Source organism: Rattus norvegicus, chromosome 10 (assembly GCF_021556685.1).
Source record: "Rattus norvegicus strain SHRSP/BbbUtx chromosome 10, alternate assembly SHRSP_T2T, whole genome shotgun sequence".
NCBI lineage: Eukaryota > Metazoa > Chordata > Mammalia > Rodentia > Muridae > Rattus > Rattus norvegicus.
Window position 1 is genome coordinate 95,006,903 of NC_141543.1, and position 12,362 is coordinate 95,019,264.

General features: G+C 53.8%; 1 protein-coding gene across 1 annotated transcript in view; it reads left to right on the forward strand.

Annotated features, from left to right (window-relative positions):
* The window catches only part of Wnt3 (Wnt family member 3), a 43,697-nt gene extending 31,637 nt beyond the window's left edge, over positions 1-12,060 (forward strand). Inside the window, 4 exon segments of the mRNA NM_001105715.2 lie at positions 2,217-2,458; positions 5,385-5,650; positions 6,339-6,827; positions 10,172-12,060. Of these exon segments, the coding sequence (NP_001099185.1) occupies positions 2,217-2,458; positions 5,385-5,650; positions 6,339-6,818 (988 nt within the window). The 3' untranslated portion in view covers positions 6,819-6,827; positions 10,172-12,060.
* Positions 12,061-12,362: the final 302 nt, after the last annotated feature.

The following is a 12,362-nucleotide window of genomic DNA, read 5'->3' on the forward strand; positions in this document are numbered from 1 at the left end:
CCTCTGTTTCCCTCTCTGTGAAATGGGATGATAGTGATGATGACACTGTCTCTACCTCATAGACTGGTTGTGAGGATTAGGACATATTTATTATTAGAATAAAGACATAAACATTTAGAACTGTGCCCAGCTTAGGTCAGACACATAATACGTGTTTAGGAATACATAATTAGGTGTTTTGGCTGGGCTTCCCAAGGCCTTTGCTATGTGCCTTTAGGCTCTAGGCTCACCTTTGTTTCCACTCAGATGTGAACCCACCAGGGTGTAGACAGGCCAGGCCTGAAGCCACCCCAGCTCCCTGGGGACCCAGATAGATATTACCCATAAGGCAGAGGTAAGTGGCTTGCCTAGGAGCCGTGGAGCCTGGTAGTTTAGTTTCTGGTGTGGGCAGCTAGTAAAGCCCCCACTGTGTGCTGGGTTGTTATCAGGCAACTCAAGAAGGTTAATGAGGAGTTGGTGGTTAGCCATGATGGTGCGACACTAAGGTGTCTGTGGCCACCTCATTCTTTTTCTCTCACTCTTGTCCAGTCTCAACAAGAGACAGTCTCTTGTAGCCCAGGCTAGCGTGTAACTCCTGACCCTCTTGCTTCTGACTCCCAAGTGTTGGGATTACAGGAATGCATAACCACATTCCTAGCTTTCCCTTTTCTAAAGGGCTCAGGGCTGGGGTTGGGGAGAGCTCAGTGGGCGACCGCTTGCTTGGCAAGCTCGAGGCTCTGAGAGCTGGGGTCAGGACGTGGCTCCTCAAGGCCACCAATGAAAACCCCCCCAGTTCTGCCCACTCCCAGTCTCTCTTCCCAGTGGTGAAACCTGGACTTCTTCCCGTGGCAGCTGAGGCCAGAGGCTGCCGGAAGTGGTGGTGCTGTGTGCCACGTTGTGCTGGAGCCTCTGCACTGAGCAACCAAGGCTCTGAGTGTTGAGTGGGGGGTGGGGTGGGGTGGTTGAGGAGGCAGCTCTGATTGGCCACATACCTGTTCTCAAGAAGCCTAAGGCAAGCTACTTTGTTCTGGAAACCCAGATTCTTCATCAGGGGATAGAGAAGATCAAAAACTGATCAAGCCTGTTCCATCCCAAGCTCTGAGCGTTTGGTTCACCCATGGCTAGCCAATGAAGATTTTGTGTATCTCCTCTGACCTACTCCAGAGTTTATCCCTGGCCCTCTTTCCTAGGCTCTTGTATCCTGGACTTGACCCCAGCCAGTGCCTATGTCTCTTTCTTTCAAGTCACTCTGCACTTTATTATGGGTCTGGTCACAATGGGCTGTGAAGTCCCCCCCCCCAGAGACCCACAATTTCTACTGTCCCTTTCTTGGGAGGAGAGAAGGAAAAGGTAGAGGATCTGGTAGTACCTTGATTTTTTTTTCCCCCTACAGTATTTAACCCTTTCCCCCGGGTGTACTTACCAACGCTATGAAATCCCAAGGGTTGAAGCATAAAGGGTGGAATAATGGGGTGGCTTGACTGAAGCGACAGGGTTGGGGGAATGCCTGCTGGGATTTTCCTTTTGCTCCCGAGTTAAACTAGTCATCAAACAGAGCCTCTGTCTCTAGTGAGAGGGGAGGTGGCATTCTAGAAACTTCTAGGGAACTGTAAAGACGGTGGCAGAGGCCCTTGTAGACAGAGCACCCGATGCCTGAGTCAAACAGGCTCTTGGTGTCCATACTCTTGGGGAAGAGGCTAGAGGGCTTTGTGGAGAGAGAGGGAGAAGGGAGGGAGGGAGAACACTCGGCTAAGACTTATGCTCCCCCCCCCCAAGATGAAGCTGAGATCACAATGGCCTCCGCTTCCTTTGTCCTTTCTGTTTGGATTAGTCTCCACATGGCCCTTGAAACCTGGAGTCCCTGAGAGATTGCTCTGCGGGAGTCCTGCAATTCCCACCAGGGCAACAGGGCCCAGCCAGGCACCGCGCAGAACTTGATCCCTGCTCCAGTTCTTCATCTCCAACCCAGGGTTATTTTCGTGACACAGCACAGACCTACACTTGCCCTGAAGGTCAGACGTGCCCATGTCAGAGGGATACTGCTTAAACCGGTGTTGTCCCCTTTTTGGGACACCCTGTAACCAAGGAAGTCAAAAGCAGCACATGAGGTGCCAGGCTTCTGAGCCATGGACCATTCCACCCCCCACCCAGCCCGGCCCATCCTCTGGGAAGATATGACATCCATACTGGGCCTCGTGTTTTGTATCTACAGTGCCATCCCCATTGTCTGCCTGCAGGTCCCTGGCCCTGGGCCAGCAGTACACGTCTCTGGCCTCCCAGCCTCTGCTCTGCGGCTCTATCCCAGGCCTGGTCCCCAAGCAACTGCGTTTCTGCCGCAATTACATCGAGATCATGCCCAGTGTAGCGGAAGGCGTGAAGCTGGGCATCCAGGAGTGCCAGCATCAGTTCCGGGGACGCCGCTGGAACTGTACCACCATAGATGACAGCCTGGCCATCTTTGGGCCTGTCCTGGACAAAGGTACTTGCCTGAGACGGGGTGGGAACTGGCTGGGAGACTGGGGGTGGCGGGAAGGGTCCTGGGACCCTGCCCTCCTCCTCCCGCCGTGGGAAACTCTGAGACCGAGTTCTCCCTGGGAGAGTAATAAAGCTGGTGGGAAGTGGGTGGCGTCCATCCCTGGACAGGACAGGCGGCCTCCACATCATCTACATCTTTTTCAGTGCTGCAGGGGGTTGGGTAGCCCTGAGATGTCCCAGGGTCTTGAGATTGGAGGGCAGGCACCAAGGAGCCCAGAGCCTTCCTTCCCGGATGACACAGTAGGGGCCCAGGCTTTGATGTAGACTTGTGTGACATTTCCCTTATGCTGTGTTAAGTGCTATGCAAATACAGCTTTGGGGTGGGGGTGGGATGGTGCCAGGCCTAGGTGTTGTGCCATGGAAAAGTCTCCCGGCTGTGTGGAAGCTGCCTGGTGCTGATAGCTCTACATGGCCCCTGCAGGTCCCCTGAGAGTTCCTGTTGGTTCCCACGTCCTGAAAGCAAGACGTGCCCATAGACTCTGGTGGCCTGTGGTTCGCTCTGGGCGATCTTGAGACCTGGAAGTCTGATCCTAGTGAATGAAAGTAGTCGCTTTTGACTTTGAGCATGGGGTGTGGGAGAGGGAGGGATACGTGGGTTAACTGCTCCTAAGAAGGGGACTTTGGCTCTAGAACCTCTCCTGTCCAGGAATTTAATGGCTCTAGCTGGCTGGCCTCAACTGGAGTTTTGCCAGCCGATGGGGGAGAGCCTGCTCTCAGGATTGGTAAAAGCTGCATTCACAGCCAGGAAGGGAGGAGTCTGAGAGCTAGCTGGAGGGTGGGCGAAGAGTTTGGGAGAGGGGAGCTATCCACCCCGCCTCCCTTGGGAGCCCCCTCCCCCTTTACCTGTGCTTCGAGTGCGAAGGGTCTGTACAACCTACAGGCAGAAAACGCAGGCTATTGTCGTGGGACAGGAGGGCAATTAGCAAATCAATGGATGATGATTCTGTTTACGCTTCTATTACCAAAGCTAATTATTCCTTGTTTACATAAAAGGTTTGGCCTCTAATTGGGGCCAAGTGGCGGCGGCGGCGGCTGGCTTTTCAAAACTGATCTCGCCCGCCTGTTGGTCTCACCGCCTTCCGGCGCCCCACCTCAGTCCAGGTAGCGCTTAATCAAACTGCCCGGCGTCCCGACGCCTCCCCAAAAGCAACTCTGGCCTTCTGATCACTCCTCCCACCCAGCATAGCGTCTCGCACCGAGACCTTTTAGCATTATACCGGCTCGCAGTGGGTCTGCTGTTTAGATTCGCCGCAGTGGGTTGTGCCACATGCCTCCATCCCACAGCAAGAGGGCAGTTTGTGTCCCGGTGTGCAAGGAAATATGGGGATGAGACACTGGGATTTGACGAAAGCAGTGGGGTGAGGTTCCGGGAAGGTGTACCCGAGTCCCGGTACCCTGCGAGCAGGCGGTGGGTCCCGGCCACTTTTGCTCACGTCCTAGCAGGTGCGGGGTGGGCGGCCGGAAGGCGCGAGGCCGCCGTCCTCCGCGGCTCCCCGAGGGTTCGAGCGCCGCCCCCCGCCGCGCGCCCGCTGCGGTCGCCGCGCCATTCACACGCCCTCTGGCCGCCGCCTCCCGGGGATCGCGCTGCCCGGCGCCGGGGCTGGGGGCGCGGCCCGGCCGCGGGAGCCGCCCGTTGCTACGCGGTGGCGGCCGGCCCGGCGGCCCGGGCCCGGCGGCCGCATTATACGGGTAATGCGGTGTGACACCGCGCGAACAAAGGCGGATTGAGCGGCGCAGCGGGTCCCGCCGGACGGGGACCGGCACAGCGGGGCTGGCAGCGCCGCTCCCAGGCTAATCCCCGCCCCGCCCCCGCCACCCCCACGGCCCCGGCGCTGGGAACTGAGCGTGGCGGGGCCGGGTCGCCGGAAGCCAGGGGCGCCCTCCCCTGGGGCGAAAGGGCCCGGAGGCCCGGATCACCGCCGCGCGCAGTCTGCGGGCCTGGCCCGACTGCTGCGCCAGCTCCCGCTCCGCGCTCCCCGCCGGGCTGCGGGGAAAGTGGGACGCGCCCCTGCTGTGCAGGTGGCGCACGAGGGCTTCGTGTCTGCAAAGGCTTCTGTGGCTCTGAGTATCTCGTTCCCTGCATATTCAGGACGGGTCACGACCTAGGAAAGGAGATCCGGGTCCAACCACCTGTGCAGTATAGCACGACCCGCTCTGGGGACCTATAATAAGAGATGGCCGGGCCTCTGGCCTCGCCGGGCCCTGTCCGTAAAATAGGGTTTAGAACATTGTATGGAATAAAGCATACGAAAGACAGATCTGCGCGTATGCAGCATTCAGGGAGTGGCTTTCACTGTAACAAGGCTGGTGATACCCGTTGAGAATCTCCTGTTCTCCGAACCCTGGGCCCGAGGCTGAGAAACTGCCTTGTCTTGACCCCTTTGAAGGAGGAGGAGGACAGGGAATGGGCAGCCATGGCTGAAGATGCTGTACCATTTTACAGAGTGTACTGTGAGGCGCAATGAGGAATCTGCCTATGGGGAACTGAGGTTCGGGCGGAATGGCTGCATTAGTAGGTTAAGGCTGCAGGTCCCAGTCTCCAGAATGGAAGGCACTGAATTGATTGGTGGAGTGCTTGCGAAGGTGCAAGGTTGGAAGCCAAGAGCCCAAGGACAGGGTGTGGCCAATTTAGCTCTTCAGGGAGCATTCCGGTCCCATCATAGACCCCTCTATCTTAGCATTGTAGCCCTGAACTCAGTCTGCCCATCCACAAAGAATAATACTAAGGTCTGGACTCTTAAGAGCAACAGGAGGGAGTCTGGCTCTTCACCCCATGACTGGTGAGCCTTTGAGCTCTTTCTGAGCCCTCAGGGCAAAGCTGGGTACTCTATGCTCCGACCTGAGCATCTTCTCACGACATCCCCCTGCAGCCACCCGCGAATCGGCCTTCGTGCATGCCATCGCCTCGGCTGGTGTAGCCTTCGCAGTCACGCGCTCCTGTGCCGAGGGAACCTCTACCATCTGCGGCTGCGACTCGCATCATAAGGGGCCACCTGGAGAAGGCTGGAAATGGGGCGGCTGCAGCGAGGACGCCGACTTCGGGGTGCTGGTGTCCCGGGAGTTTGCGGATGCACGGGAGAACAGGCCAGATGCCCGCTCAGCTATGAACAAGCACAACAACGAGGCAGGCCGAACGGTGAGGGAGCTACCCACAACTGGGGGGGGGGGGGCACCTGGACCCCCTGCCCTCATGGGCCAGGCTCCCATCCACACCCCATGGTACCCTTTGTCCACTCTCCTTCCTCTTTCAGCTGCCCCTTGAGTGAGTTTTTTTTAAAAGCACATTTATTTATTCATTGTCTCAGTGTATACATTTCATGTTGTGTATGTGGAAGTCAGAGAGTAAGTCAGTTCTTCCCATCATGTAGTTTCTGTTGTCAAGCTCAAATCATCATGCTTGGCCCTGATCCTGGCTTTTTTGGGAGATCTGCCAGGGACCACAGTATGGCTGCCCTGTAGGAACAACACATGTAGGTTATACTATACTGGTTGACAGGCTGTGTCTGTATAGGTCTGTGATGTGGTTGTGGGGTGGGGACTGACTTTGAGTCCAAAGTAGGGTTTCCATGGCCCTTCCTATGGTTGTGGAACACTTAGCTGTCAGCCTCAGTGTCTCCATCTATTAAATGGGATAACAGTCCCTAGTTTGCACCACTTCTGTAGATGAGGTGAATGTGAAGCCTGCCGGTGCTTGGGGTGTCACTAGGGACACTGGTTTCCATCCAGTGTTCCTGGCACCAGGTAAGAGTAAAGGAGGATGTGGTACAGAGGGGAAGGTTCTCCAGGTGGGCCAGCCTGGGCTAGCTGTTGCTCCTCTTCCCTAGACCATCCTGGATCACATGCACCTGAAGTGCAAATGCCATGGGTTGTCTGGCAGCTGTGAGGTGAAGACCTGCTGGTGGGCCCAGCCTGACTTCCGAGCCATTGGTGACTTCCTCAAGGACAAGTACGACAGTGCCTCAGAGATGGTGGTGGAGAAGCATCGGGAGTCCCGAGGCTGGGTGGAGACCCTTCGGGCCAAGTATGCACTCTTTAAGCCACCCACGGAGAGGGACCTGGTCTACTACGAGAACTCCCCCAACTTTTGTGAGCCCAACCCAGAGACGGGCTCCTTTGGTACCAGGGACCGGACTTGCAATGTCACCTCCCACGGCATTGATGGCTGCGATCTGCTGTGCTGTGGCAGGGGCCACAACACCAGGACGGAGAAGCGGAAGGAGAAATGTCATTGCGTCTTCCACTGGTGCTGCTACGTCAGCTGCCAGGAGTGCATTCGCATCTACGATGTACACACCTGCAAGTAGGGAAGCCAGGTAGGGCGTGCGAGGGGCGGGGCGCAGGGCGGGGCGCAGGGCTGCCCTCTCTTCTCCTCCTGCTAGGCTTGCTCTTCCGTTTCTCTTCGGCTTCTCAAGACAAACAAGTTCCCAGTGTTGAAGTCGGAAACCAGGCTTCCCACGCTTCCATGGGAATGGTCTTGGGCAGCGGCTTGGCGGATTTACACCAGGCTCACGTAATAACTTAGGGTGAGCGCGTAAGCCACAGGCAACTGATTAAAATTCTTACACAAATTAGCCATGATGAGCCAGACTAGATTTGTTCGTGGCCGCTGGCTGTCATTACTGCGCATCCAGAAGAGAGATGTTGAGGTCTGGTCCCAGCTGTGCCCCTAATTTTCATATCTCGGGGCCTCAGTTTCATTACTGTCCAAAGGAGTGGTTCAAATGTCAGAAACAGAGGACGGGTACGGTGGCGCTGGCCTTTAGTGCCAGGACTCAGGAGGTGGAGGCAGATGGGTCTCTGTGAGGCCAGTCTGGTCTACGTAGAGAGTTCTTGGGCTACACAGTGAGACCCTGAGACAGTAGGCTAAAGACGCTCTCCTAACCCCGGGGCAGAGTCATTTCACATCAACCATGATCTAGGAGGGCAAGCTTTGACCTAACACAAATCCTTCAGAGCTTGGGGAGGTGGGTGGGAGAAGCCAGATCTGAAGCTTGGGTGGAGCGGGTGCACTCTCACCAAGTTTATGGAGGGAGACGGGAAAGAGGAGGGATTCCAGTTCAGAGTGACTGGGGTGAGTAATCGTGGGATAAAAGGCTGGTGGATTATGCTTCCAAGCTTCCCAGAGGTGGCTTGTGTGGGAGGACCCCAAGAAAGGTCAGCCTAGAAGCCAGAGTGATCCTAGAGTCTCTGTCATGGGCCAGTGTGACCCTTGTCTCTGTCCTCCCCCTGAGAAGGCTCTGCTCGTAAGTCTGACTCTTAAGTGGCTCCTCTTAGTTGTCAACCAACAACTCTGGCTTCAACAGCTGTTGCCTTCCCTGAGCTGCTGTGGGGGACATGGGAAAACACACTGGGAAAAGCGGCTTTCTGTCCTATGGCTGGCCAGCACAGTGTGTTCCAGCCAGGGATCTAGGAGCTGGTGACACACTGGAGCTGGTGGCTCTTGTCTGTGCTCTTGTAAGGGTGAGAGGTATCTACATCACAAGAACTACCTTACCTCTGGTTGAAGGGTGACACCCTTCTCAGCCCATCTAAGAAGTTCCTTGTGGGGCTTAGGTCCCGGTCGGCAGGGTCACTCTAGAACCATACAGGAGGTGTGGGTTTTCTGTATCAAGGTCAAGGGCGGGAGGAGGACAGCAGTCAGCTTTGGCACTTTGCTTGCCCACTGCAGAACCTTGTTTCTCATCTGTGCAGTGATGGCAGAATGGGGATCTTGATGGGTTTTTACAAAGCTCCAGTTAGTGGGTCTGAGTGCCTGTCTGGGGACAGCTCTCAGCAGAAGTGTCAGAGATGCCATCAGAATTGGCACAGGCTTGCTGTAAAGGAAGAAGATCTCCTTGGCACTCTGCTTCTCAGAAGGATGGGAGAAAAGTCAGCAAATAGGCTCAACCTGCAGGTTGAGGCAAAAGGAAGCAAACCATCCTGGCCACCTTCTCTGGTGTTCTCCTGGACCCAATATCAGAAGGCACATAGCTCTGGCCATTTTGAAGAACTATTGATGTGGTCTCCTACTGGATAGACAGGAGAGCCATTTGTCTAGCCCACCCATTTCACTGAAGGTTAGACTTGAGTTAGCGGCCTAACTGCTTCCAGAAAACCCCTATGTAGGCTTGCGCAGGCCACAGCACTGGCAACACAAGCCTTATGTCAGACACATGGGGCAGTGTGGGTCCGAGATACAGAGCCCATGACTCTGTCCTTGCCCATGTGGGCAGCTGAGATCCTCCAGGCGGCATGGAGGGAGGTGCTGGGTTAGCCTTTGTTATCCAGAAAATTGCTTCGCTCCGACCCTTGCCTAAAAATGATCTCTTAAGAATCAATTGTAGCTGGGAAGCAGAACATTTAAACCTCTAAAGTCAATCTCCAGTACTGGGGAGGGGGACGACAGCCCCCTTTCTCCATATTTCTACAGTAGACACTTGCTGTTTGTCCAGTATCCTGCAGACATGTTTTCAAGATGCTATGCCTACTCAGTTCACACGGTCTTAATCCCCTCACATAGCAGGGGCTGGAGGGCTCTCACACCCACATCTCCTGATAGGAAGAAAACTCCCTCTCACCGCAATGCCATTTGCCTCTCTGAGCCCAGGTCTCCTCCTTGGTGAAGTGATAAGGTCTGTGCCCTGAAGGGCTGCCTGGGAGCTAGACGCAGGGCCCAGTGTTCTTGAAGAGGCAGCTGAGACTCTGGGGCCCAGCAAGGCTGATAAGAGTCACTTGCTCTAGGCAGCCTGGTTAGGAGCCATAGGCCAGAAGGTGGTTTAGTGGTTCGGTTCCTTCCTATCCTTTGACCTCTGAGGGCTCTATTGCTGATGGAACCCAAGGGGCAGTGGGACACAGAGACAGCAGACATAGAGAGCCTCTGGCTTTTTTTCCTTGCACAAAGGAGCTTCCGAGCAGAGGTGAGCAGGCCATTTGCCCTCATACTCTCTGAGAAGAGTTCAGCACAGTGGTAGCATCCAGACCTTCCTAAGTGAGAAAGGCACCATCTCCATTGCTTGAGGTTAGTCCATTGTCTCCAGTTGGCCACTGGCTTGGTTCCCAAGTCCTGGTAGTTTACAAATACCTGATTTATTCCTTTTATCCCTATGTTGGAACAGCTATGGATCCAGTCACCCCATCTAACTGGCCCTGTACCCTGGGTCTGTCATTAGTCTTTTCTGGGACCTTGGGTATATCCAGACCATGTGCCTGGTTCAGCTCTGCCAGCAGCACCAGAGTTGAGGGTTGGCTGAGAGAGTGCCTGGGCCATGGCTTAGGACTTCAAACCCCACGGGATAGGGCTACACAGAGTGAACATTCTCAGGAAAGCATCCTGGGAAGGAATTCATCATAATTAGCTTCTGCTTCTTTTGGATAAGTCCGATGGCACTAGTCCTGCTCGAGACTGACTGGTGGCTCAGACTGGCAGACTTTTCCATCTCCGCACAGGACAGTGCTGCCTTAGTTACCTACAGTGGACTTCCTCATCTAGAAGGAGGTTTGCGATGCGCGGATGCACGATCTGCTCTTCCTGAGGATGGCGTGTCCTCCCTCAACAGCAGGCTCTGGGGTGAGGAGGGATCCGGGCGAGCAGTGTAGGCAGCCTGCGATCTTCGCGTTCCAGGGAGTGGTGTTGACAGCAGTTATTGGGTTTCTGACTCTTCCTGTTTATTTCCCAAAGGGCACAGGGAAGGGGTAGATTGTACGGCTGGATCCATTCGTCGAAGTCCCATGGGAAGCAGGATCTAGATCTGGGCCAGCCTTTGACACGGGCCAGCAAGGAGCAAGGACGATTGCCAGCTGCATGTGATAAACAACCTGGACCCAGCTGGCCTCGGATGGGCGGCTTCTTTCTCAACTAACGTCTCTCACCCTGCTCTGGATGGTGTGTGGCTTCACAGAGGGGCTTTCTTTATGGTTTCCCAGGGTCTGCTGGGGACAGACCTGAGGCTTACCTTTGCACATGTTAAAGAAAATAAAAATGAAAAAAAAAAATCTACTGCAACAGAACAGGCTGGGCTAGTGTGAGCTCTTGGCCTGGTGGGAGAGACAAGAACATGGCGAGATTCTGTGTCCTAGCTGCCTCTTGCTCGTGACATTCCAAGATGCCTCTGAGGTAGGAATTGTAAAATAGGATAAGACCCCTGCAGTCTCCTTTTGTCCGTTGACTTCCATTCAAATTGGGCACACTTTGCCACTCTCAGAAAAGCCATAGGTATAGCCGGGATACAGTGGTGGGGAGGCCCTTGGCCAACGGTCTTGAGTTTTGAAGACCTCAGAGATCTGGGCAGCTTGGGAAGCCATCTGCAGAACAGCTGAGTTCCTTGTAGCTCATGTTTTCTCTAGCCCTGCTCTGCTGTAGTCAGATCTCCACACCCCTTTCTGTTGTTCTGCATTGCCCCCCTTTACTACGCATTTTTCATGATGACCATCTAAATAGGTTAGATGTCTAGGTTAGGCAAGGCTCTTCGGGCTCCATCCACCATATGCAGAAAGAATGGCTGTTCTGCCCTTCTCAGCCCTGCTAACCGACAGACACTAGGGAGAGCAGCTGGGCAAGTCTATGTGGCCGGCAGGTGGGGAGGGTGAAGAGACCCTTTTTCCTTCGTGTTAGGAAGCAGGCCACCCTGCGTCCTTTTCTCCCATTGGCTGAAGTAACCCAAAAGACAAGAGATCCTCCCTGACTTGTGAATGGGATAGCCTATCTCAGTTCCCAAGGATCTGGACTAGATCTTCAAAAGAGGCAAGCAGTGAATGGACACAGCTCCCAGCTCCGTTCCTGATGCATGATGGTCCTGGTTGGGGTCAGTAAGATGGGCGGGGCAGCATGGATCGATTCATCAACTCTGTCTTGAGGAAAATCAGAAGGAGGAGATAAAATGGGGGGAACAAGGCGGAACAAAGACTTTGTCCTTCCCCCGCTTCTGTCTGGGGTCTGTTAATGCTGACTTGATGTGGGGTCAGCCACTTATGCTGCAGTTGTGCAGTTAGCTTGCCAAGCAGGCTCCAATAGGCCCTTGCCTGCACTCTCTACCCTATGACCATGAGCACTGCTCTCCGTACACCTCCCATCCCTTCCTAGCACCCCAAACGCCCCTTCCCATCTCTCCTTCCGGAAGTTGGAAATCAAGTCAACTGGATAACGCTTGCTTGTTGTGAGGACTTGAGCAGAACGGATACAACAATTTACAAGTCTCTTCATATCCATGTATTCTATATTAAAGGTGATAAAGTCATGTTTCTGGGGCGTATTCAAGTAGCTGACAAGTAATTATTTAATAATAGTACCTGAGCGCATTGTAATTTTCCTCGCTATAGTCAGGATAGTTGGGAGTTTCCTGCCAACCTGCTGTATCCAAAGTTTTGTAAAAAGTTGTAGAAGTTGTTGATCTTTTTGATTTTATATTCAAAAAGTCTCTTTTTATAAATATTATTTATTATACAATGTATATACCTTTGAGTTAACTAAGATTATATATTATATAAATATATATATATTTGGAGAAAATCTATTTCATCATGCAGTTTTTTTCTGTTAAATCATTAAAGAGAAGGTAAACTTCAGACGGACACATTGTGCTGTGGAGTCTCTAGATTCGTCCTTAGGTCAAGGGTGTCTGAATGTTGTGCTAATTAAATGGCCAAATTTACGGTCATTTCCTCTGCTCTCTAAGCACGATGAGGAATGATGGACAGCAGATGTAACATGAACCTTAAAGCATTGCTTACACAAAGTCAGTATCAAACAAGGAATTGCCAATTTGGGGGAGAACAAACCTGGTCAAGCAATTCACTCACACAGACTTGAACGTTTTCAACAGTGCATGTCTGTGCCTCAGATCATTCTACAAGATTCAAAGTCAGTGGGTCGC